This window comes from Hyaena hyaena, unplaced genomic scaffold, assembly GCF_003009895.1.
Source record: "Hyaena hyaena isolate Hyena2069 unplaced genomic scaffold, ASM300989v1 scaffold_109, whole genome shotgun sequence".
NCBI classification, from domain to species: domain Eukaryota; kingdom Metazoa; phylum Chordata; class Mammalia; order Carnivora; family Hyaenidae; genus Hyaena; species Hyaena hyaena.
In genome coordinates, this window is record NW_024080740.1 from 944,013 (window position 1) to 969,875 (window position 25,863).

The 25,863-nt window shown below is 46.9% G+C and overlaps 1 protein-coding gene across 1 annotated transcript; it reads left to right on the forward strand.

Moving 5' to 3' along the window:
• Positions 1 to 11,800: 11,800 nt before the first annotated feature.
• On the forward strand, positions 11,801 to 16,246 carry DLX5 (distal-less homeobox 5). The gene is made up of 3 exons (XM_039236264.1): positions 11,801 to 12,406; positions 14,331 to 14,515; positions 15,561 to 16,246. Exons 1-3 carry the CDS (start codon positions 12,052 to 12,054, stop codon positions 15,888 to 15,890), a joined length of 870 nt encoding a protein of 289 aa, XP_039092195.1. The 5' UTR covers positions 11,801 to 12,051; the 3' UTR covers positions 15,891 to 16,246.
• The last annotated feature ends 9,617 nt before the right edge of the window (positions 16,247 to 25,863 follow it).

The following is a 25,863-nucleotide window of genomic DNA, read 5'->3' on the forward strand; positions in this document are numbered from 1 at the left end:
GGAGAAGAAGAAGAAGAAGAAGAAGAAGAAGAAAGAAGAAGAAGAAGAGGAGGAAGAAGAAGAGGAAGAAGAAGGAGGAGGAGGAGGAGAAGTTTCACCGGATCCCAGGAGTGTTGGGCAGACTAATTAATAGCTATAAAATGCTTTCAAATGAAGAATACTATATCTGTACATGCCAACTTTTTTTCAGTGATCATGTTAATACCCTATTCATTTCACTGGTAATTGTATAGCGCCATCACCATAATGTAATGATGTGCGCCATGCAAAAGTCGGGTGAGATGATCTAATGATGTCAAGATGAAATGCTGTCAGTGTAAGTCTATAAAGATAGTATAACACTGTCAAAAATGAAAGGAAATTATGGCACTGTAAGTTCTACTACCATTAAAAGATGTTAGACAGAAAGGGTTCCACAATCTGGGGCAATGTCTGTTATGACAGATGTACTCAAGCAACTTAAAAGACAAACTGGCATCCTTCATCTAATTTTCTTTATCCAAAGAGTTTTTATTAAAATTCTGTGTTAATTTCCTACATGAATATCTTCAAGCCCAGAATAGGACTATAAATCTCAAAAGCAATTTGTGTTTGAAACATTCATTGTTTTTTGGGTCTATGGTCCAACATTAATTGCACCAGATCATCCTATCTTTGGCAAGGGCAGGGAGTACATTTGAAAAGTTTCGTGAAAGGTAATAGTTCTCCAAGTTTTGCTTTTTGAAGACACCTAGGCAATGAGAGAGATTATCTTTGTTATACACCGCACACCTCACAAAAGAAAAGAAACACAGCCCCTTAACGCATGGTTAGTTTAGGCATAGTATTTATCCTCCCTATACATCAGATTTGGAAAAGCCTTAGAAGGTCCAAGCTGAAAGAAAAACAAAACCTTTCAGTATGCTTTTGTGCATTTGGGGGCCTTGGATTTCAGTTCTCTGAAGTTTTCTATTATGTGGGGGATTCAGAAGAAACGATTTTAAAAATCAGAGGCGTGATCTCTGCCAAGACTATTAAAAAGATAAAAATCAAAATGAAATAAGGGATTTTGAGTCAACACATAAAAAAGTCAGACAAAGGATTGGACTCTGTTGTACTCAGGGATCCCACCAATCTATATAGTGAGAGTTAGAGTCTAGTGAGTTTGTGTGAATTAGAAACAGATGCAACTTTCTTGGGGCAAATACAGCCTCTGCCTTTATACATGGCTAGGTAAGTATGGTAAGGGCTGGATTTCAGCTCCCATTTTCCTTTTTCATGGCATCCTTGTGCAGGGCTCAATTTGCACTACTACAGGAGGTGGTCCTGACTATCCCTAACTAATCTCCTGGGTTTAGGCCAAGTAACTCAAATCCAAGGCATCTAGAAAATCTCTGCTCTGTCAACATGCAAATTCCCATGATGCCAGGCTACTGGACAGAACTTCCCAAGATGGCCTCCTGATAGACTTTGAGAACTGTTAGAAATACACCATAAAAATCAAGGTATGGCCAGAAACATTCCAGCTTCTTCCTGTTATTGTAGGGTAATTATTACCATCCCCTTTTCACTTTTAAAAGTGTCCTGGTTTGAATGACACAATATATAGTCACCCTACACATAACATATAACTGAAAATTTTCCCAGAATAGTCCATAGATAGGTGTGTGAGATACATATGTGAATGTGAAGGGGGATGGGTGGGAGAAAGGAAACAATGGAGGTAAATGGTGGAATAGGATCTCTGGCTTGGTTTTATGTGGGTTTGTCAATAGTTAATTCCAGGGACCAACTGCTCATGGACATTTAATATCAGTTATGGAATTAAGCTTTCTATTAGAGCAACTTAACCTGAATTTCCTGGCTCTAATGCTAACTCACCCCCACACTCCTAGATATAACTCACATCCCAGTTCAATTTCCTGAGTTGTGGATGCTAATATCCAGCAACTGATCCTAAAGAAAAGTGTGATTCATTAAAGGAAAAGGAAATCGTTGACATAAACAAACCATTGTAACTAAAAGAGTTATTGCATATGTCTGTAATGTAAGAATACAAAGAAAAGGAGAAGATCAACAGAAATGTTATTCCGATATCTAAAGACGAAACTTTTGGTTTTCTTTTCCATAGAGTGTACGATTTCTGGTTTTGAGGATTTTCCCATGTAATAAACTTACTAGCCACGGGAGCCTAATTGAGTTTCTTATCCTCTGTCTCTCATTCCTCAATATAAATGGGTAAACAATGGTACCTCCGTATATGCTGTTGTAAAGATGAAATAAAATAACACACCCAAAGCAGTTAGCACACAGTCATTGCCTAATGGGTGTTATTTTTGATATTAAAAGAGGAGGAAATTTGCTTTAGTCAATGACTACCTGTGTGTGTGTGTGTGTGTGTGTGTGTGTGTGTGTGTGTCTACAGATAGCATTTTGACCATGGGAAATTTTGACTACTCTTAGGTAACAGTACAGTTTTATGTAGTGTATGTCAAATAGGAAATCAGGAAGTCAGGTTTCTCACAGCTCTACTTTCCTCTCAAGAATATTGTGAAGGTAAATATAAATTATATGAGAGCCCTCTGTTGTTGTTTTTTTTAACTTTAAACCTCTAAGCAAATTCAAGTACTATTATTATTATTATCATGAAAGTGGACTCTTTGGGCTTCAGTTTATTAATCTGTCAAATGGATATTTCAGGAGTACAAATTCAAAATACATGTATTTGAAATGGATATTTATTCTAAGGAGCTAAACAAATAGGAAGTCCTTACCCCTGGTTCCTACTGGTGCTACCTCCCTCTGGCCCAACAACCTGGAGTGCAGCGGAGGCGGCAACTTGTCTTCCACGGACACGAGGGAGCTGAGCCAGGCATCCCCCTTTCTCAGGTGACCCACAGGGACCAACAGACTCAACACCCATGGAGAGAGTGAGGATTGCAAGGATGGTAGGAGGAGGAAAAGAGGAAGTAGGCCAGGCAGAGAGAGAGGGCAACCCCTTGTGAGCCAGCAATTCCGTGCCCAGATATTCCAAGCACAGTGTGGCATGAAAGGGACACTCACTTGGCAGCATTCACACCAGCCCTCAAAGGCCAGGTGCTTTACTCCCGACAGTAGTGCCTCGCAGCAGTGCTAACCACATCATGGCTCAAAACCACCCATAAAGGGTGGGGTAGGAGTGCCAATATGGAGTGTGAGCACGTTCAACTTAAACTGCAAATGTATCAGAGTTGAAGAGCACACATAACAACCTCACTTAGCTTCTTTCGGCTACTGTGAAAGTCAAGTGAATTATATGGAATATCTCTTTGGAAAAAAACATTGAAAGACTATAAAATTTGCAAATGACATGCCAAACGTTTGCCATAATACTATGTAGAGGAATGGAGTCCAACAATATATTAGAAAAACTTAGAGAACATTTTTTCCTGAAGTGACATTTATGACATTTAGAGCCACATCAAATTTTAATGACCCTAGTCCAAGTAACAGGAAAGTCATTAGCACCTTCTATCTCAGTCATTCCAACTTCTAGGAAATATTCCCCAAAAGACAAACCTTGGGTGGACAAGTGCTTTTTCCTAAATGCCGCTTCAGTGATGATTCTAATTCAAAAACAACCAAGTGGTTCTTTTTTTTTTAATAGTTTATTTACTTTTGAGACAGAGCATGAGCGGAGAAGGGGCAGAGAGAGAGGGAGACACAGAATCTGAAAGAGGCTCCAGGCTCTGAGCTGCCAGCACAGAACCTGATGCGGGGCTTGAACCCACGAACCGCGAGATCATGACCTGAGCCGAAGTCAGATGTTTAACTGACTAAGCCACCCAGGTGTCCCACAACCAGGTGGTTCTTAATGCCTGGCGGTTTTTATCTTTTTGCTTTCCATTCTTCCACCCATTTCCCTTCCATCTTTTCCATTGTTCTTGTAAGTCAGAGATTTACCAGGTGATTTTAATTACTGAATATTTTTCCCCTCTACTTTCACACCCAATTCACTGGCTTCCATTAAAAATACTATCACTGGGGGCGCCTGGGTGGATCAGTCGATTAGCGTACGACTTCGGTGCAGGTCATGATCTCACAGTTCGTGGGTTCGAGCCGCGTGTCGGGCTCTGTGCTGACAGCTTAGGGCCTGAAGCCTGCCTCGGATTCTGTATCTCACTCTGTCTCTCTGCACCTCCCCTGCTCATGCACTGTCTCTCTCTGTCTCAAAAATAAACTGAGGGCTGATGGGAGTTGGGGAGAAGGGAAGGGGGGTGATGGCTATGGGGGAGGGCACTTGTTGGGATGAGCACTGGGTGTTATATGGAAACCAACTTGACAATAAACTATTTAAGAAAATAAATAAACAAACATGCATTTAAAAGATAAAAATAGGGGCGCCTGGGTGGCTTAGTCGGTTAAGCGTCCGACTTTCGCTTAGGTCATGATCTCGCGGTTAGTGGGTTCGAGCCCCGCGTCGGGCTCTGTGCTGACTGCCAGCTCAGAGCCTGGAGCCTGTTTCAGTCTGTGACTCCCTCTCTCTCTGACCCTCCCCTGCTCACTCTGTCTCTCTCTCTTCTCTCCTAGAAATAAATAAAACATTAAAAAAATTTAAAAAAAAAGATAAAAATAATTAAAATAATTTTAAAAATACTATCACTGGACAAAGATGGTTGGTTCACTGCTTTTCTCAATGTTAAAAATTTCTCCCTATTCTCTCCAAGTTTACAATATAGCTTAACTACCAGAGACCCGGCATTGTTATTCTATGACACGACCCTGAAAGTGTCTGAAACTATTATATGGCAAGAATGGAAAAGGTATTAAACCGTATACCCCTGAAGCAGCGAGAGACCCAAACAACAAAATGTAGAGAAAGAATGGTATATCCATAGAATATGTTCAGTTTTTCCATGTATGAATGCAGCTATACCCACCTGTATCTGCTTTTTGTTGATTTAATTTGTTGATTTCCATCTTCACTTTTCTTTTCCTAGGAGAGGATTTAATGCAATGTCCGAGTGTATTCTGTGTGGCTAACTGAGGTCCAGAGTTTCATAAACAGAATTATCTTTTCCCTCCTCAGTTCCAAGGATTCCTAGAACTTACAAGAAAAATTCCGGTGATCCCTAAACCCCATTTATTTTATTTTTCCTGTTGAAGTATAATTGATATATAACATATTAGTTTCAAGAATATAACATAATGATTTGATGTTTGTACATATTGTGGAATGATCATAATAAGTCTAGTTAACATCTGTCTCCATATATAGTTACAAAGTTTTTCTTCTTATCATGAGAACTTTTAAGATCTACCCTCTTAGTAACCTTTAAATATGCAATACAGTATTATTAACTATAGTTATCATGCTATATATCACATCTCCATGACTTACTTATTTTATAACTGGAAGTTTGTACTTTTTGATCCCCTTCACCCATTTCCATGCCTCCCCACCCCACTTTAGACTAACCATAGTGCACGCAGACACATGGTATGTTGCCTGCAAAGTGTGGTCTGTTGAAAGTTACAAAGGCAACCAAAGTGCTCCCTGATTTCCTAAGTAACCAATTGAAATGCATACACCCATTGAGGTTAAAACCATGAAAATGAACTCAAACCATGGGTGCATGCACTCACAAACCCAAAATTGTAAACCGAGATGCGGCAATAAATTACATGAATGTATACATTCATATGGTACTTTGCTAATGTTGAGACCATGTTGAGACAGCGAAATAAAACCAAAGACCTAATGTTGCAAAAGTAAAATTTGACATATATGCCCATGGGCTAAATAAGTTGACCATAACAAAGATTCTGTATGGCAGAGTAATGTATCTTTTCTGCCCACAATTTTTAAAAGTGACTCCATTTTTGTGTCAGCTACACTTCACTTGGAAAGCTATTGAATTTTCCTTTCTGTTGCCTTAATTTTCTTCTGCAGGAGCACAGAGGGATGCAAGTCCAGGTGGGCACTGTGCCTTCCATTGATTATGCTGCGTAACGCAGCAGGGAAACCTCTTATCTCAGGCTGGGGTTGCCTGTTTAAGAATCTTTTTCTTTATAAAAGGTATAAGGTAGTAAACACAGCTGGTAGAAAAAGATTTTGTATTTTCTTGCTGTTTGTTTTAATCTATTAAAATAATATAATTAAGAGAAAGGACAAAAACATCTATAAAATTATACCATCTACCCATGTGCATATATATTATGGGCTAAGCTTTACCCAGCTCACAGTGTTTGAATAATCTGAATGAATTTGACTTTAGAAGTGGTTTTTTACATCTTTGCCTACGGTGTTGTCAAATCATAAAAATACAGTGGCTTAGGATCAATGAACTTTAAAATTCTAAACTGATCTTGGAATTAGGATGTTATTAAAGATGACTTAAGCTTCACTTTTGCTATTTCCTTGCCAGAGTTGGATCATTGCTCTGAATTCCTGTCTGCCTATTACTTTTCTTTTAACTCCACAAGGGGTATTTTTTTAATTGGAATATTTATATATCTTTAAGAAGAATAAAGGTTTTGTAAATAGTATCACAGCCAAACCCTCCTTTCAAGAAGATGAAATCTGAGTTTAGGATGAAGAATATGACTCAATTCAGTTTGCAAAGACATATAATAATATAATCCCATTTACTTCCTACTTAGATGAACTTGAAGTGTTTTCAGCTGTGGTATATTAAATTCGTTTCATAGAGAATAGATTAGAGTGGATACTTAAGGCCTTTTCCTAGCCAGTTATGTTTAAGTTAAATGAATAAACATATTTTAATGTCCTAATTATAAAAATAAAATGTGCAGAAGTCTATGATCTGCACTATCATTTGGAAATAAACTGGAAAACCCTATTAGGTTGGAATTAAGTGGAAAATAGTTTCCCCCTCTGGGGATTTTTAATATATTCAGAATATTTCTATAATTGTTTGCTAGTGAATCCTTTGAGATTATGTTGGTAGAGACACTCTTGAACTCCAAACACGTTTTTCTAGAGGACCAGGGTGGGTACTGAAATTAATTTCAGCACAGGAGAAATCTTTCTTTCTACCTATCTTTTCCATCAACTCCCATACTCTTTCCCTCACCTCCCTCCCTGGGTAAGCTCATTGTCAATTCATAAAGGCTTCAAAGCATTTTTGGTTGGGCCTGGTTAATTTAGCCTTAAGAATACATGGGAAAAGGGGTGCCTGGGTGGCTCAGTTGGTTAAGCTACTCAGCAGCGGCAGCGGCAGCTTGTTGGTTTGAGCCCAGGTTCGGGCTCTGTGTTGACAGCTAGCTCAGAGCCTGGAGCCTGCCTCAGATTCTGTGTCTCCCTCTCTCTCTGACCCTCCCCTGCTCATGCTATCTCTCTCTCTCTCTCAGAAATAAATAAAAAACATTAAAAAATTTAAAGAAAAGAATACATGGGAAGAACTTTTAAAGTTAGGTGAGGCAATTAAACAGTTTTGCTAACTCAGAGGATGAACCACCTCTAATGTTAGTTCCAAGCCAGTGTGTCTTGCTCTCTGTTGGGAGACACAAAGTCCATTTAGTTGAGTTGACAAAACCAATGACCAACAACTTGTGATATTTTTGAAAGCTTTCACCACTTTTGAAACAATCATTCCTGTCTTTTCACCTCATCTCAGTTCATAGAGATGTATCTTTTCTAAACAAACATCAAATAATATTTCAAGACTGTTACCTTAATTTATTCCATGGTCTTAGAACCCTAATTCAAAGAAAAATGAAACTCCATTGTAAATAGAATTATTCAGATCTATCTCCACAAAATATCTGACATAGTCAGCTTTGTTTGTGCTTGATATTTCTGGGATGAAAAGTACTCTACATGGTTCATGATCAATAAAGACATAATAACAGTGAACTGCTCTGAGAGCATTTTTCACTGGACAGATAAAGACAAGTAATGGATAAAGCATCGCAAATAAAAAGTAAAATAAGCTTCAGCCCAAGAATGAGACGTTTAAAAGGCAGGTAGTCCACTGATAACAATCTTAAAGTCCAAAAGCACTGTTTGTATCAAGTTTGCATATATAATGCTAGTATCATATTATGGGGTCGTTTATCTACCTGAATGGCACATCTGATTGACGTGTGCAATATTTTAAATAAATGAAACAATAGTTTCCATATTAAAAAGATCTTAAGTACATAAATTAAATATTTTCAGACGCACTGATTTGACTGAGCCTCAAGCCCCAATGAAAAGATGTTCCGCTTTTCACAAGCCTATGCGTAAAGAGTCTTCCAGATGGACCAGAGGGAGAAAACCGCGTTTAATGCAGCTTATTAAAATGATCTTTCCCACCCCTTTCCAAAGGACTCCTCCTGCAAACTCAGTGGCACGACCATTTCAGCTCAGAGAAGTCGTGAATTACCAGCAGGCTCTGGAGCGCCTCGGCCAGTTAGGGCCTGCCCAATTAGAGGGCCTGCTTCTTCAGAACTGTCAAGGAGATAAGACCACCGTGGACTATTCCCAGTCACCCTGGTTGAGCAGATTGAATGGAGCGCGTTACGCCCTGCAAATCGCCAGATTTCTTACTGCATCCCAGAAAAAGCTGATCCGGTGGAAGGAGGGGAGGAAAAGTATGAATGTAAAAGTAGTAAAGGAAAAGAGCAAAAGGGCATGGAGTGGAGAGAAAGATCTGCTGGAAGCAGAAAGGAAAGCCACGTAGTAGTGTACTCGAACCCCAAAGACCAGCCAGCACTGTCCAGCCAGCGACTCACAGCTTCGGAAACGTCTGGCATTTGCGCGCGCCATCCCTCACGGACACTGGGTGGCGCTCATGGTAAAGACTTGCACTTCTCTTAGGGTCCATTCCGCCCCCCACCTCCGCCCCCTCTCGCCCCTTACAAATTTCGGCTACCAGGAGAAGGAATTACTCACATTCTTCCTACGTGTCTCAGTGGGGAGAGCACTTCTGGATAATTTTGCTGCCATGGAGCTTTTCCTCCACGACTGGGCCTGTCGGTGGGTTTTGAAAGAGGGAATAGCATCCGGCTAGCTGGCCTTAAAACAAAATTCCAGGCCTTGGTGTGAGAACCACCCACAGTACCAGCAAAAGTTGCTCCCCAAAGAGCCGTGATTCCCAGAGCCTTTGCGCCCTGCGTGTGGATCCGAAGGTCGGGGGAGAGGGGGGCAGGCTCGGAGGCCACAATGACTACAAAACGTTCAATGAAATGGAACTATGTTGTGTTCAGACTCCTTTTAACTTAGAGCTCCCCCTCCCCTGAAAGGGTAGGGGGAAGTGGGGTCCAGCTAGAAAAGAAGCAGATCAAAATCAAGAAAGTTAAGGCTCTGGACCTCCAGAGGCACACCCACAGGGGTTTCACACAGCAGAGACCTCTGCGCCAGCGGCTCTTAGTCTGACACGTGGGCCAGCGCTTTAGGAATTGAAACTAAGACGTTAAATCCTTCCCTACCACCCCATTCCTTTTTGTCTTGGATAAAATACCAGAATGTCTTTTTTTTTTTTTCTTTTGACGGAGGGAACTGCAAAATTTAGTAAGGTCTAAACCAACTTAACATTGTAACATTGTGTTCCTGACCAGATCCCTAACTTCTAAATTATGCCCAGATTCTGCAGTTCCCAATCTCATTATTAGTTGAAATCTGCCTTCTCAGCAAGGTCTAAGGACATAACTGTTTTGAGCAGAGTCATATGACCTTATTTCCCTTTGCCTAGTAACTTTTAAATCTATAACAAATAAAAAGCGGGGGGGGGGTGTGGGGAGAAGCTAAGGCAGCCTAGCTCCCTGCTCCACTTGCCTTTGCCAGGAGGTGCTTTGACCTATCCTTGGCATTGCTCTGGGGAAGCGATTCATGTAATTAAATGGCAGGATGTGTGTAAGGTGATTCAATGGGCGCCAAGAACTTCTCCAGCACAGAGACCAGAACTAGAAGCACTATGGGTTTGGCACTGCTTTCCTGATGTCCCATAGGTTCTTCACAGTTTAAACCCAGGGGGTGAACAGTGATGCCAAAATCGGCAGCGTGAGGCGAGGGGGTGGACAGCCAAGGCTCTGTTTACCTGGTGGACTGTCTCAGAGAAGTTCAGGGCTGTGCAGGCCTACAGCAAGAGGCTTGGGCCAGGGTAGGAAGGGGGTGGAGGGAGAGGGGGGATGCTATGGGACCCTGTGACACACCCCTCCCCTTCTCTGTGCACTCCTGCTCTGAAATTGTCCCCAAAGGACAGTGCAGCGATAGCCGCAGTTTTACTGCGCCCAGACTGCAAAAGCAAGGAGTTGGTGCACGTGGGGTTCCTCGGATTTGCAGTTCCGCAGCTAGGCGGGCCGCCTGCCCTGAGTTCCAGAACCCTGGCTCTCCCTGCCGGCCTATCTTGGGTCAGAGTAGCTCCATGGCCAAGGTAAGGCTAAACTAGCACTAGACACAACTAACGTGGACACTTTCTTTGGTTGAGAGTGGGTGGGTGAGGGAATGAGAGGCCCGAACAGTCCAGTCCAGGTTCTGGGTTCTGGGTCTCAGATTCCCTGGAGGTAGATGCTGGGAGGACCCAAATCAGGATCCAGTTCCTGCAGTTGCCTGTTTGAGGGGAGTGGATATGGGGGTGTGTAGTTAGTTTGACTTATGTTAAATTTCTAAGCTTCCAGCGGTACCACCTCTACAGCAAGAGTGACTGTCATGGAAAGCAAACGCTGGAATTCCAGTACCAAGTGTTTGATTATGGAGCCTTTATTCCCTTTGCATATGAGGTAAGGCATGTTTGCTGCAGGAATAAAGGGAAGGAGAATACAAAAAGCAGGATTTGGGAATTGGAAAGGCAAGCCCTTTGCTGGCACGTCCATGGAGCTAGGAGGGGGAGATTCGTGGGATTCATGCACCTTCATCCCTAACAGCTTTTGGACCTGTCTACTCCCTAGTCTTCTTAGGGTTTCCTCACTTGGTCCTGGAGTGATCATAGATCACAAGTGAACCATTCACTTCTGCAGGAGTATTTGGCCACCGAACACAGTTATAGACTCTCTATTCTAATGGCATCTGCATAGACAAGAATATTGAACAAAATGTGCGGCTGCCTGCTCTTCTTGGGGACCAGCAATTTGGACATCATTAAGTTATTTGTGCTTATGACAATGACATTTTTAAGTGATTGTAGAGATTTAAGGTTGCAGGAACTCTCTCTGCCATTAACAGCTCAATGGACAGCGTGCATTCTTGAGCATCCTTATCCAGCCCTTGTCTGAGAAGTACTCATCTTGTGCGAAAGAAGTGCTTGCTGCAAATTCGTGCCATTCCCCAAATCACAAATTTTCAACACCTATAAGTTGCAACTTGGCTCCCAGCACCCCACAAATAATATTGTTCTCAGTTCCTTCTCACCTCTGGTCCCCACATCCCTGCTCCCTCCCTCCCCCCATGCCCTGCTTTGATTTCTCATTTCAATATCAGCCAACAGTTCCACTGGAGCCCCAGTTGTAAGCCACAGGGTTGGGGAGGTAGGGAACAAGGAAAGACGGTCGCCGACCTCATCCCCCAAACATGTGCACTTTCCGAGGCTGCTGATTGGAATACATTGTCTCCAGACATTACTGAGCTGGGTGTTGGGGCTTCTGGGTTGTCTTTGGCATTCACTGAAAACAGATTGTCTGAGACCCCCTCCCCCAACAAGCAACAACAACACACACGCGTGCGCGCCCGTGCGCGCGCTCACCCACACCCACCCACCCACTCCTCCCCCCCCCCTCCATTTTTTTTCTCCCTTTTTTAAGCAATGCTTTGTTGTGCTAAAACTAGTTGGACGAGTTAGGGTGTTGCTGCTGCTCCCGAGGCCCTGGCCAATGGAACCCGATCCACCCCGCTGTGCGTAAGCGCGCAATTAAGGATTTAACCAAGGCTGTGCTGCGCCTCAGCCATCAGTCAGCCTGCCGGAGACAGAGCCTCCAAGACTCCCAGCCTCCTCCTCGCCGCCGCCGCCGCCTCCTCCTTCTCTCCTCCTCCTCCTCTTCCTCCTCCTCCCTCGCTCCCACAGCCATGTCTGCTTAGACCAGCGCAGCCCCGCAGCCAACTCGGGCAGCCGCCGCCGCCACAGCAGCAGGGACAGCCGCCGCCTGTGAGCGATGACAGGAGTGTTTGACAGAAGGGTCCCCAGCATCCGATCCGGCGACTTCCAGGCTCCGTTCCAGACGTCCGCAGCCATGCACCATCCGTCTCAGGAATCGCCAACTTTGCCCGAGTCGTCGGCCACCGATTCCGACTACTACAGTCCCACGGGGGGAGCCCCGCACGGCTACTGCTCTCCTACCTCGGCTTCCTACGGCAAAGCGCTCAACCCCTATCAGTACCAGTACCACGGCGTGAACGGCTCCGCCGCCAGCTACCCCGCCAAAGCTTACGCCGACTACAGCTACGCCAGCCCCTACCACCAGTACGGCGGCGCCTACAACCGCGTCCCGAGCGCCACCAGCCAGCCAGGTAAGCGGGGGGAGGGGGCGGCGCGGGATGGGCGCAGATCCAGGGGCAGCCACAACTCCGGAGGGGCGAAGTCGGGTTGGAGATTGGGGGCCGCCACAAGCACTACAGTGGGGGCGCGCCGGCAGAAGGGAGGGGGGCCTGGACTCTGCAACCAAGAGAGGTGCGTTCTGTCGGGCCAGCAGCATTTTAGGGATTCTTAGAAGAATCCTCCTTAGTAGGATCGTCCACTCCGGCACCTGGGGGTGGGGGGCCCTCAAGTCTCTGGATTCCCAACTTGCCTGCTCTGGAAGCCAACTAGGCTGCAAAGGGGGTAGGGGTGGAGAGAAGAAAGAATCAAGCAGCCTGAGTGGCGTTTGCGTAATAAAGGGGAGGTTAGTCGTTGGAATTTTGGGTGAGCGTGCTCGGTTGGCGCGAGTGGGAGTAGAAGGCGGCTTCAAAGACTCTGTCGGGATTAGTCTGAGAGCAGCCACGAGCCAGCGTGGTGTCTGTGCCCCGGGCGCGCGGGGTGGGGGTGGAGGACTGGGGAGCTGCAGCCCGCCAGAGGAAGAACGCGCGAGAGCCTTGCGGTTTATCCAGGGCATTTCCAAAAACAAAAAGCCATTTAAGGGTGGAGGAGGATTGCTGAGGGGTGCCTAAAATTTCTCTTCCTCTTCCCCACCTCCTCTCTTTTCGCCGCCTTGAAACTTAGTTGGAGAGTTTAAGAGGGTTAGTGAGCTTGGGCGGTTATGAGGCATGAAGGCTCCTTGGAGAGGTTTTGCTGGTTAGGTTTGATCTCTTCCCACTAGCACATTAATAATCCTGCTAATATTAGAATCCCCGTCTTTGGCAGAATTGAGACCACAGTTCTCATTCTCCACCCTTTCCACTCCCAGGAGCTTGACACACACACACACACACACACACACACACACACACACACACACACACTGGAGAGATTCTCCACCCCTTCCAGAGATGGTACTTTTGATAAGGTGGTACTTTTCCGAAAGGGGACTTGTGGCCCCAGGGTATGTTTGTAAAACATGAGTTCAGAAAGTCTTTCTTCACCCCCGCCCCCATCGATATTCCCGACTTTGAGAAATTCGTCCTGACCTGCCGCCCCTTTCCTACGAAAACACCCCAGTAACGAATCCTTTTCAATGTGTGACTCTTGCTAAATTTTAAAAGAAAGCCCAGGGGGTGGTATGTCTTCGTTCCTTCCAGTGTCTGTGTATTGCATGCATAAGTGAAAGATTTTTTTTTCTTTTGGCCAAGAACTTATTAAGTCTATTTGTAAAAGAAACCAGACACATCTGTGCCCTCGCAGATCTGCAGAGAGATTATGGGGGCTGCATAATCGGCCCTCTGTCTGCAGCGGCCTGGACCTTTTGCTGCTGAATTGAAGGAGCATAGTTTGCTTGTGGGTCTTTGAACTTTGGAGACCTCGGTTAGCGTCTTCCCTGCCCAGGCGTCTGGTCTCTGCGGGCGCCCGAACAGAGGCCGACAGAAGTGGGACGGGGATGTCAAGGCCCAAGGCCTTCCCTTGAAGCCCCAGGAGGGGCTGGCCAAGCTCGCCCCAGAAACGAGGGTGAGCACAGGGTGGGCGTAAAAACAGGTCAGGGTGCATCAGGAACTGCTGCAAGGGCTAAATCCCAGACCCCAAGGAGGGAGCTGTGCTGTGCACAAGCCCACACGAACCTGAATGAATAGAGTGGGAAATTAGTCAAACTACCTGGCTTGTCCACCGTTTCGGAGAGGGGCACATTTCTCTGGGTCTTGCTAAGGAAAGGAGGTGATACGGACCTGGGCGGGGGAGAGATGGAAGACTGCATGGTAAACAAAACAAAACAAATAAACAAAGCCCCCTAAGGACTGTACTTGAGGGTTCAGCAAACGAAACACTGTCTGCCGACAAACTCTAACAGAGTCTGTTTTGATTATTTAGAGAAAGAAGTGGCCGAGCCCGAGGTGAGGATGGTGAATGGCAAACCAAAGAAAGTTCGTAAACCCAGGACTATTTATTCCAGCTTTCAGCTGGCCGCCTTGCAGAGAAGGTTTCAGAAGACCCAGTACCTCGCCCTGCCGGAGCGCGCGGAGCTGGCCGCCTCGCTGGGACTGACGCAAACGCAGGTAAACCCCGCGGCGGCCGGGCCGGAGCCCCGCCTCGGCGCCCAGCGGGGCTGGGCCGCGCGGTTCCGTCCCGACGGGCCGGAACCGACTGGACGGCCCCCGCCAGAAACTCACAGACAGACGCAGCCCCCGAGCCCTTACCTCCACGAGTCCGGCCGGGCGTCGCAGCCGTGCGACGGTCGGGACGGCATGGAGACGTCGCTCACTCCCCCGCTTCGGGCCTCCAGGGCCGAGGGGCCGATTTCCTAGCCTGGAAACCCGGGGAGGGTCATTTCTAGGACACTCGCATGGCCTTGAGAAATTGGTTCTCTTCACCGTGCAGAGCCTCTGGGGGTGAGCCGGCCGGGCGGCCTCGCGGCGGTCCCGGGCAGCGCAGGAGAGCTAAAGGGTCACGCCCCGCTCCGTAGCAGCCGGAGGGTCTCAAAGTGGGGGGGGGGGGGCGCGCTGTGGAGCGGGGGAAATCGTCCCCTGCTGGTCCCATTGCCTTCCTCCCCACTGCAACCCTGCTGGGGCCTATTAAAAAAAAAAAAAAAAAAAAAAGAATGTTCGAATCGCCGCCCAGGGCTGCAGGCGCATTCTGACCTTTGGAAGCTGAGGAGGGAGAGGAGGTAGCTGGGCGGGAGACGGGGACTCGGCTCCTCGCCCTCCACACCCGCGCGCGCACCGCCAGCCCCGGGCCCTCCTCGCGCGGCGCTCGGGCCATTGTCTCGGAGACCTTGGGCGCGCCCCGCGCAGGCCCGCACGTGGGCGCACGCCGCGGGGACCTTCGCGTCCCCTCCCCCCGCCCAAACCAGAACGAACAACTACGGCCTCCGAGTCCTGCCCTTGTGGCGGCCGGTGAGCGCCGAGCCGGACAGGGTGTCCTCTCGGGCCCCTGATCGGGGCTGGGCCACCCGCTCTGCCCCCTGACTTGAGGCCTCGAGCTACAGGGAGACGCCAGGTCCGGGCCACCTGGAAGCCCAAGAAGCCTCCAGGCGCCGCTCTGGGGAAGGCGCGGGCGGCCTCTGAGCGACCCGGTAACGTGTGCCTTTGTTCCCCCACCCAGGTGAAAATCTGGTTTCAGAACAAAAGATCCAAGATCAAGAAGATCATGAAAAACGGGGAGATGCCCCCGGAGCACAGCCCCAGCTCCAGCGACCCCATGGCGTGTAACTCGCCGCAGTCTCCGGCGGTGTGGGAGCCCCAGGGCTCGTCCCGCTCGCTCAGCCACCACCCTCATGCCCACCCTCCGACCTCCAACCAGTCCCCCGCGTCCAGCTACCTGGAGAACTCGGCTTCCTGGTACCCGAGCGCGGCCAGCTCAATCAATTCCCACCTGCCGCCTCCCGGCTCCTTACAGCACCCGCTGGCGCTGGCCTCCGGGACACTCTATTAGACAGGCGGCTTGCTCTTGCTCTCTTTTTTGGGACTGCTGTGTTTTGCGGTTTTAGAAAGTCATAAAGAAAGGAACTCATTTGGGGAAGTTTGGAAAATGGAAACAAAAAAGATTCATGTGTAAAGCTTTTTTGCATGTAAGTTATTGCATTTCAAAGGATCCCCATCCCCCTCTTTTTTTACTGACGAACTTTTTTGCGCAACTGTGGACACTATCAATGGTGCCTTGAAATCTATGACCTCAACTTTTCAAAAGACTTTTTTTCAATGTTATTTTAACCATGTAAATAAGTGTAGATAGAGGAATTAAACTGTATATTCTGGATAAATAAAATTATTTCGACCATGAAAGCAAAATGTTTCTAAAAAATACTCCTTTTGCCCTCCTTATAATCAGCCAGTGACGTTTTATGCAGGCAATTAAAGGAAGACAAACTCTACAGAGATCCAAAAAGGCAAAAAGGAAAACAGAAACTGGGGGCTGCATGAATGCAAAACTGTACACGTGTATATGTTGTGTGCTGTACTTTATGTGTCTGTATACATATGTGGCCTGTTTATGGTCCTGCCATAAAATATATATTTAGGGTTTTTTTTTTTTGTCTAACCACAAAAACATTTAGATAATTTTAAGTTTAACCCCAAATTGTTTCAGGTAGAAAGTAATGCTGGAATCTAAATCTGGTCCTCCCACCCTGTGAGTCAAAAAGCAGCAGAAATCCATCAATAACCACTCTGAATTCTAAGCCCAAAGCAATTATTGTGGATAACTCCCCCCCTCCAAAAAACCTCTGTGTATTGGCAGAGCAATTAGACAAATTACAATCCCTTCTAATGGGAGCTTCCAGAGATGAGGAGGAGGAGGAGGGAAGAAGAAGAAGAAAAAGAAGAAGGAAGAAGAAGAAGAAGAAGAAGAAGAAGAAGCAGCAGCAGCAGCAGCAGAAGAAGAAGCAGCAGAAGCAGAAGCAGAAGCAGAAGAAGAAGAAGAAGAAGAAGAAGAAGAAGAAGTTGTTGAACAAGAAAAAGAAATTTTCCTTCCTATTACAATTGTTGTATAATCTGATGCAGCATGGCAAATGGTAGTGTCTTGGACTCCTTGGTGTATGATAAAAAATGTATCTGAGCTCTTTCAGAGAGGAAAGGATCACAGGACATGAGAACAATGATAAACCTAAATCAGTAAGGCAAGCAGGGCATGTGGGGGGGGGAGGGGGGGTTCATTTCTTCTCCTGCCAAGAGAGGGAATTGCAGGGTGGAGGAAAGGAATGAAAGGATTTTGGCCCGGTTTTGATTTCATCTCATGTGAGATAGTATTATAAATACATTTTCCCCTCCATCCTCTTTACCACTCTGATTTTTTCAGGAAAGAGCTCTTTCTGTTTTGCTTTTACATAAAACAGTGGCAAAGCGGGTTCCAAACGATGGGAAATTGAATCTGTTTGCAGGGATTTCTCCTTTGTGAAGCCTTCTTTGGGGCAGAGAGGAAGGACTCGCAGCAACCTTGGCCCGTGTCCCATCCTTCTCCCTGTGGCCCTGCACAGAGACATCTACACTGTGACCAGAGCTGCAGCCTGATCTAGAGCTGTGCTCTCTGGCCTGACTTGTGGGCGCCTTTTTGACTGTCCTTTAGTACGCCTAATGCTGTTTCCTTGGGATACCAAGGGAAATCCTATGTTGGGAATTACAAGATGCATAAAATATATTTTACAGCTAGGAAGTCAGCAGCAATAAATGTGACAAAAAAAAAAGTCTTCTTAAGTGTGTGTGTTGGGGTGGGGGGTTGGAGATTAGCACATAAAAAATTACATCCTGTCATCTGAGGATTTCTGAGAAGGTTCTTCCAGGGTTGGGAAACTAGACCTGAAAAGGCACGCTGCATGCCCGGAGGGGAATTTACCTGTGTGTTCGCTCCTTCTCCTCTCTCCCTCTCCTTTCCCCTCCTCCCCATCTTCTCGATTCCTTTCCTTTCCAGCCTGCCAGTTTGGAACGGCTTGGGCCTCGGTGTGTTGGGGGGGGGGGGGCGGTATTTCAATAGTCGTCACGCGCACCCTGCCGGGACCCGGGCAGCACCCTGGCCCAGGCCGGGGCTGTGAACCCCTCTCCCCTGCCGCCAACCCCAAAGCCCGGGCGACCGCTTTTCTGGCCGCTGCCTTTCCTCCCCTACACATTCCCTCTAGCCCTCCTTTCTTGCCAGAAGTTCCGAGTGGCGACGCACCTGGGGGCAAGCCTAGGAAACCCCATTTTGTTTTCTGCACTGGGAGAGAAAGGGAGGGGGAAGAGGTGGAGGGATCTACTTCCTGCTTTTCTTTCTTCTCTTGTAAAGATTTTGAGAGTTTCCTCTACACTGAAGCCGCGCTTTATAACCGGGGAATCCGGCTCGAGAAACCCTGCGCCGTCGGTGTGAGAGCATCAGCTTTCCCCTGCGCCCTCGAGTGCAAGTTTGGGGAGGTTGGGGGAGGGGGTGCGCACCGACTGTCCACCTCTAGCATTTCCCATCCACTGGCCGCCTGAGAGTGGCGGGAGCGTGCGTGGAAGATGCTTCTTCTCGTTTTGCACGCAGAGAGGGCTGATGTTTTCCTAGCCTTCCCAGTCATCTCCCCACCTCCATTCCTGGCGTTGAAAAGGGGATCCCTTCCTTCACCCCCAATCACCCAGACGCGGTCAAGCTGAGGGAAGGGAGAGTTCGGACTTTTCCTGGGAAAGAAGAGAGAAGCTCTTCTTTAAGGACCGCCCTTCCACCTCCAGCCTTGACGCCGCTTGCTATTAAGGACACTAGTCTGTCGCTGCGACGCCGGCAGGCACAGCGCGGACAGACTTGGTTTCAGGATTGCTTTCCGTGTGCTAACCTCACTTCTTCCACTCGCAATGGCCTCTTCTCTCGAGCGGTTTTTTTTTTTTTAACTTGGTCTGGGAGCCATGGACAAAAATATTCTGGCAAACCATTCTGCAGCGGGTTTTCCCTGGCACCATGGGGATTCTCCCAGGAGATTTTAACTCCCTGCAGTCCTGCGCCCAAGGATGTAAAAATAACAGATCTTCAGCAAAGTCTAAAAATATCTGTGTGATGTTTCTCTCTCTTGCCCTTCCTCCCACCTTCCCTCTTTCTCTTTATTGTTTATTCCTGTATCTAATACAAACGTGTACTACTCCCCACCATTTTTTTGCAGTCGGCCTGACCCAACTCTTCGGGGTTTCTGTCTGCCACTTCTGGTCCCCACTTGCCTAGCTTTCAATCTAGAGCTCCCAAGATGTTAAGCTCACCCCAAGATTTACTTTTCTTTTCCGTGGGCCTCTTCACCATCCCCTCCATACTCCCACACCTCTACCCCTATTTTCAGACCTCCTTATAAAGCCCAGGAGGCCCGGGACGTGCCCGCGGAGCCAGGGCGATTCCTTGGTGCCCTCTCCGCCTCCTGGGCCCTCCTGTAAAAGATCAGATAAATTGGTCTTTGTTTGAGGCTCTTACGCGGATTTCTGCCCCCTTTCCCCCCTTTTTCCTGGCGGCCACCTCCTTGTGGAACAGGGGGCGGCTTGGGGAGCCGAGAGAAGCCGCATTCCTGTGGGTGCCAGGCGGCTCCAGTGCTGAGCCACAGGGCCTGAGACACACACACAGAGGAACCCGCAGACCTCGCTGCCCTTGATCTCTCTGTCTCCCTCCCCCTCTCCATCTCCCTCTCCCTCCCTCCTTCTCCTTGGGGCACCCAGCCGGGAGCCTGTCGACCCACACTCAGATCCACCCAGGTCTCGGCCTCCGGCAAGAGCGTGTTGACCCGCACACCAAACACACGCACACACCCCCTCCTGGGGACCAGAGCCAGGCCAGGATCTCCCCGCCCATGCCAATCCCTTCTCTCCCGCCCCTCATCGCACAACCCCAGACGCGCCGGCTGGCCTCCGTGGCTCCTTTGATCCCACTGGACGCCCCACGGCTCGCGGCGTCCTCGCCGCGCAGTCCTGGGAGTCGCCCACGACGCGCCAAGGCCTGGCAGTGCTCGCCTCCTCCCGGCGCGCCCATCAGTTTACTCCGGCCTTGATACCATGATCTCCCCCCGCCCGAAGTGCGACGGATGCCTCCTGGAACACTGCCCCCTGACCCCCCGCCCTCCATCAGTCCTTCCTTTTATTCGAGGATAGGACCTTTAGGGCTATCCAACCGGCACCCTCCCCGCCTCATCCCCGCAACCCCGTGGATCGCGCGCCTCCCACTGGCCGCTGGGATCTCGCCAACCCGGAGCTCTCTAGTTCTCTCCAGAGGCACGCCCTGAGGGCAGACGCCCTCCTGCACCTCTGGGAAGTGCGCCACGACGGCGGATCCGCCTGCGGTCACCCCTCTCCTCCATCCTAAAGCACCCCCTCCCACAGAGGCTGGGTGGAGGCTTCCGCCTCGGGTGAGGTTGGGGAGGGGGCGCTGCGACTCGCTCCCGCCCTCCGCTCCAGTTCCCAAGTTGTCGGCTGTCCTTGCATACTGTACATGGTTATTTCAGAGGCACAGCGATCTCTGGGCCTCGAAAACAGCCCAAATAGCGGTAGCACATGTGGGATTGGCTAAGTATTTTTTCTACTCAGCCCTGCCGCCCCCCGCCCCATCTGCGTTTTCTTTTGCATTTGGCAAGCTTTGGGTTCCCCTGTGGTAAGGGGCAGAAGTGTACAGTTTATCTACTGAGGAAGGGCGGGTTGGGGGGGGCGGGGGGAAGGCTTCCCTTTCAATCATCCAGGGTTACCAGCTGAAATGCAATAAACTGTTTTATAATAGGTCGCGCTCTAACAGTGAAGATAGGAACGGGGGGATTTACATGAATCTGTCTTTAAAGGGCACGAGAGTCTTGTTTTGCTGCGATTAACGTTTCTGTTCTTTTGTTCTCTGGGACTTATTATTTACTTCTGATTTGGGGGGGTCCGAAGGAGTCTCTGCCCAAAGTGCATGTATTATTGAGTCTGTTCCACATCCTAAACCAAGATTTCTATAAAACCGTGAAATACCACACATTACGACCTTTCCCACAGGAGGGGGAGGGGGCGGAATGGCTTCATAACATCATTACACACACACTCCAAGATTCAGTAATGATTCTATCTCCACCATTCACAGTCTAATGCATTTTTTAAAGAAGTGGGTGGGGGTAAAGGGCTATAAACAGTTCTCAAGCTATGATTTTTAAGAAACAGGTTTTTTTTTTTCTTTCAAAGGTGAGAGGACAGAAATCTGCCACTGGAAGCTTATTGTCATCCAAGGACTGTTTTGGCCACTTGCCATTTGCAAGGTGGGATACTAGGGGTAGGCGAAGAGGCAGAATATGGACCCAGCTTTCATCTATAAGCAGGGTTCACTAAACAAGGAACATTTCATTATTGCCCTTAAATTCATAGGAGCAAGTCTGCTTGCAACTGGAGGATGGCCCTGGTTGGGCAGCTCCCAGGGCTGTGCGGTGGTAGGAGGAGGGAGAATCATCACATACTGTTATAGAGGCGGGAAGAGAGGCTCAGGAAATTCTATGCACTCATGGTGAGAAAACTAAGGTCCTGGAGATATAAGGGTCCTGACCAGGACATCCCCGCCAAGAAACAGAACTAGACTCCAGAAGTTTCAGCCAGGGCAGGGCTCTCCTCCCTGGAAGCAACAGAGAACACCCTGGGTTCACTTTCACTCTGGACCAGCAGAGTATCCCAGCCTCTCTCCAGACTCTTTTGCTCTAAGTGTCGGACTCCCTCTCTCAAGTCGTTCCATACTTTAAAGACACTGACCTTGCTCTTTTACAACCATGTCTGGGAGCAGGAATAGCCCTTTATCAAAAATACTGGACTTACTGGAATCCAGAAAGAAACACATCAGTGACTTATAGCAATAGAAGCAGCTGGACTAGTTTATGGGGGGGGGTGTTAATTAATAAAAGTTAATGATAGGATTAAAGCCAATAGCCAGCCTAGCCGAATAGAGGAGAGGCTTCCCAGCCGGCTTTATTTAATTAGCAGCAATTAATACATTTTCTGCTAATATCCTTTAGGACTCTCAATGACCTGTTCACAGTGAAAGAGAATGGAGATGGAGCTCAGGAACACTTACAAGCACCCAGGTCATTTTGCTCTGATGACAAGAGAGATTGCAGATTCATTTAAGCAAATGTTCATAAACAAGTGACAGGCACACTCTGAGGCAGCACTGGTGGAAACAATGGTGAAATTCACAAATGTTCTTTGCTTTGGGGAGGGGCACTATCCTTTTTCAAGCAAGAAAATGCTTTGAGGGGGGAAGAAAGGTGGCTTAGAAAGAAAGGAAAGAGAAAGAAGGAAGGAAGGAAGGAAGGAAGGAAGGAAGGAAGGAAGGAAGGAAGGAAGGAAGGGAGGGAGGGAGGGAGGGAGGGAGGGAGGGAAAAATGATTTCAGACTCCAGGCAGAAGCACATACAGCAGCCCTTGCAAACACACCAGCTCTACACACATTGAAGATTTGTACACGTAATGCTTCAGACCACTGATTTGCTATTTTCTTAATTCCTGCTCTTCTTTTTCCATATGAATCAAACAGTCTTTTGTCCTTCAGGGTTTGATTTGATCGCTACTGTTCACATTTCACTTTTGTATTTTCCTCTTCCTATACCATTACTCATTGAGTGCCCTGTGAAATTACAATCGTACATTTTCAACTCAGCAACCCATTTGCAGTGCAAAAATAGGGTCTAAATAATGGCTGAATTAGCCCTACTGGACAGTTTCAGATGTAACACTCTGTAATAATTATATTGCAGACTGGATTAGGATGCTATTATCATAATCTGGACGTTTACAATTATCTGTAATTTGCAAAGATGCGCCAGGTCTTGATTACAGCAGTTTTTTTTTTTTTTTTTTTTGTATCACGCTAACCATCACTAAACAGTGACAGTAATAACAGCTAATTTTGCTGGCAATATAAGAGGTGCTGGGGTGTGCAAACAATTTCACACCTGGATGTGCTCACTCAACCAAGAATATAGAGAAAGAGCTTCTGCCCTGAGACTCAGACAAATATTCTCCTCTGCTTCTGTTCAGTATAGATTTCTAGACCCTGATCATTGCTTAAGAGATATTCACTGGTGGTAAGTTTTTATTTCTTCCATACTTCAAGGCACAGTTCATATTTCTCTTCTCACACTTTCCAAGCTATATGGGTTGCTGTTGTGATTTATTTTGGACTGCAACTTTGCTTTATAGGTTTTTCAATTCTGATCTCTTCTCCCCCTTTAACAGTAAAAGACTTGTCGTTCTGGTGAGTAAGAGGATTCGGGTGAGAATGGGATCCTTAAGATCTCATATGTCTTTTTGCTTTCTGTGCTGTTGATGTATTTGGTGCAGCTTGTGACTGGAGACTGCGAAAGAGACCAGGTTGCTGTAAGATGTGGAGAGAGCCGGGTGGAGATTCCGAGCTAAGAGGTCTATTTGAAAATTGTTACTCAAAGCTAGTCAGAGGCAAATTTAAAGTCTTTATATTTGACGGTGATTTTAAGATTTGGAGTGTCGAGAGAGAGCAAACGGAGCTCACCACAATGCTCCTTTAGTATCACAGGTATGCCGACATTGGCAACGGCAGGTGTAGTCTGAATCTCTCGACTGTCATAGCCCCTGCGACATTTTCTTCCACTTGGGAGAAAGTTTCCGGAATAACTGGCCTCTGAAACCCTTCAGGGCTGCTTTGCAAGGCCTTTGCCTCAAGCTGATGGGGAAGGGGAGGGGGGCAGGCGGGGGAGGGGCGGGATGCGGTTCGTACAGCTATTGCCTGCGGGGCCCAAACGCTGCGACCTTGGGGTTGGAGGGGCACGATTGGCTGAGACACAGAACCGAGCTGTGGAGCTGAGGAACCAGGCCGATTTAGGAATGCACCAAGGAAGACTCTAAGGAGAAACGGTGTTTGTTCTATCTATAGATGACGCTGTTTCCTGACCCAATAGAGATTTGGAAGCAGCTACAGATGTTAAGTGCAGGAGCCCGAGAAGTCCTCGGCTCCCTCACCCCTGTACAGAAAGGCCTTTCTCCGGCGGTGGGGACCTTTGGACTAAATTGTGTCAAAAGATAATGAGATGCTTATTGGCGCCGGGGAGACATTTCCCCCCTCACCCGCACCCCCGCAGCTATTGTTCTCTCGTTCTTTTTTTACCTGGAAAATATGGTCAGAACGAGGCTCTAGAATGCTAACTCCGCGGAAGTTTGAACGTGGGGAGGCGTAGTAGGCACCGCGCCTGGGCGATGCCTTTTACCCACGCCCCTCCTACCAGTCTCTCTCTCTCTCTCTCTCTCTCTCTCTCTCTCTCCCCCCCTCTCTCTCTCTCTCATCAGTTTACTATGGGGTCAATACTTTCTAAGAGCGAAAATATTAACCCTTCATGTTCAAAGGACCCAGAGGAAGCCCAGTTCCAAGGACAGTTCTTGGGAGGATCTCTTCGCAGAATTTGTTGTTTAATTAAACTCATGTTAAGAGATAGAGAGGTCGTTACAGGCGCATCATGACAACACCTCCCATGTGTTAAAATGCATTTGCTAGGTTTCAGAATTCCATGCACTCACAGTGGTTTGGCATGCGTCTGGTAGTTTTTTTTTTTTTTTTTAAAGAAAAATTAGTGTTGGTTTCGATGTATGGTAGCTTTTTCTCTAACGTAATTTGAATAATTCAGCAAAGCCCCACTACCAGCTGTACTTCTGCAGCCTCTTCCATTCTTTTCAGCATTATAATTTTGGTTAATTTTCAATTTTAGGTCCTACGTCTCTGCAATTTGTGTATGAATAACAGAATAATTTCCCTCTTTTGTTTCGCCTTTCCTGTTCCTGAATCTAAATAAAGATGGCTTTTTAGTATTAAAAGTGGAAGAAAATTACAGGTAATTATCTTTGACGGTAAAAACGCTGTAATCAGCGGGCTACATGAAAAATTACTCTAATTATGGCTGCATTTAAGAGAATGGAAAAAAACCTTCTTGTGGATAAAAACCTTAAATTGTCCCCAATGTCTGCTTCAAATTGGATGGCACTGCAGCTGGAGGCTTTGTTCAGAATTGATCCTGGGGAGCTACGAACCCAAAGTTTCACAGTAGGAAGGGGGAAAAAAGAAAAGAAAACATTTTTCCTAATGTAACAATGCGAATGCTAGAAAATGACAAGACTGATCGGTTTTAAACCATTCTGAGACTGACTGAGCGTGGAAGTTGCTCAACAAAAAAAGGAACGGGTATATTGGTAAGTAGTCTTTGCTTTGTGTCTAATTATAGTGACTGTCCTTTTGCACGACTGTATGTCGCTGTCATTATATGGAGCACTCTGAGTATCTCTATTGACTTCTGATAAATGGCTCAGTGGTTTCAAGGTTCATAATTTGAAGGATGCCCAGGTCTGTAGCCATTAATTCTCGCAGTATGGGGCTTCCTGCTTGTATGACGAAAGGGCTTTTCATTTTCATTATTTCTGTGCTTTCCACAAGATCGGAAGGATGTATTTCACGCAGGATCATGCATTTTCCTACCTAGCTAGCTTGCAAAGGGTGTAAACATTAAGTAGTAATAATTGTGCATTTACTTAGTTTTTTTTTTTCTTGTATTCTTTCCTCTTGTTTTAAAAAAATTGCTTCCAAACAAAGACAAATACAGCTGTATTATTTTGGCTGAGGAAAGGAAAAGGAGAACACTCAGTTTCAGCACTGGAAGCTACTGGATGTCTAGAGGTTAACCTGGGGATAGATCATTCTAATGTTTTTTAAAAACAGATAAATGTGTAGAAAATATAAGAAAAATATATAAAGGAAGCTGAGAAAACATCCATGTTTAATGTTAAAGTACTTAAAACAAAGGCTAGTGCCGCAAACTGACATCTTTGCAAGCACTTGATGTTTATATATAGGGCTTCCCATATTAGGAAATAGGAGTTCTTTTAAGAGTGATAGAAAATATACTGGGAGGGAAGGAGGAGGGGGGGTGAGATGGAGGCACACAGAGAGAAATATACAGGACACTCCCA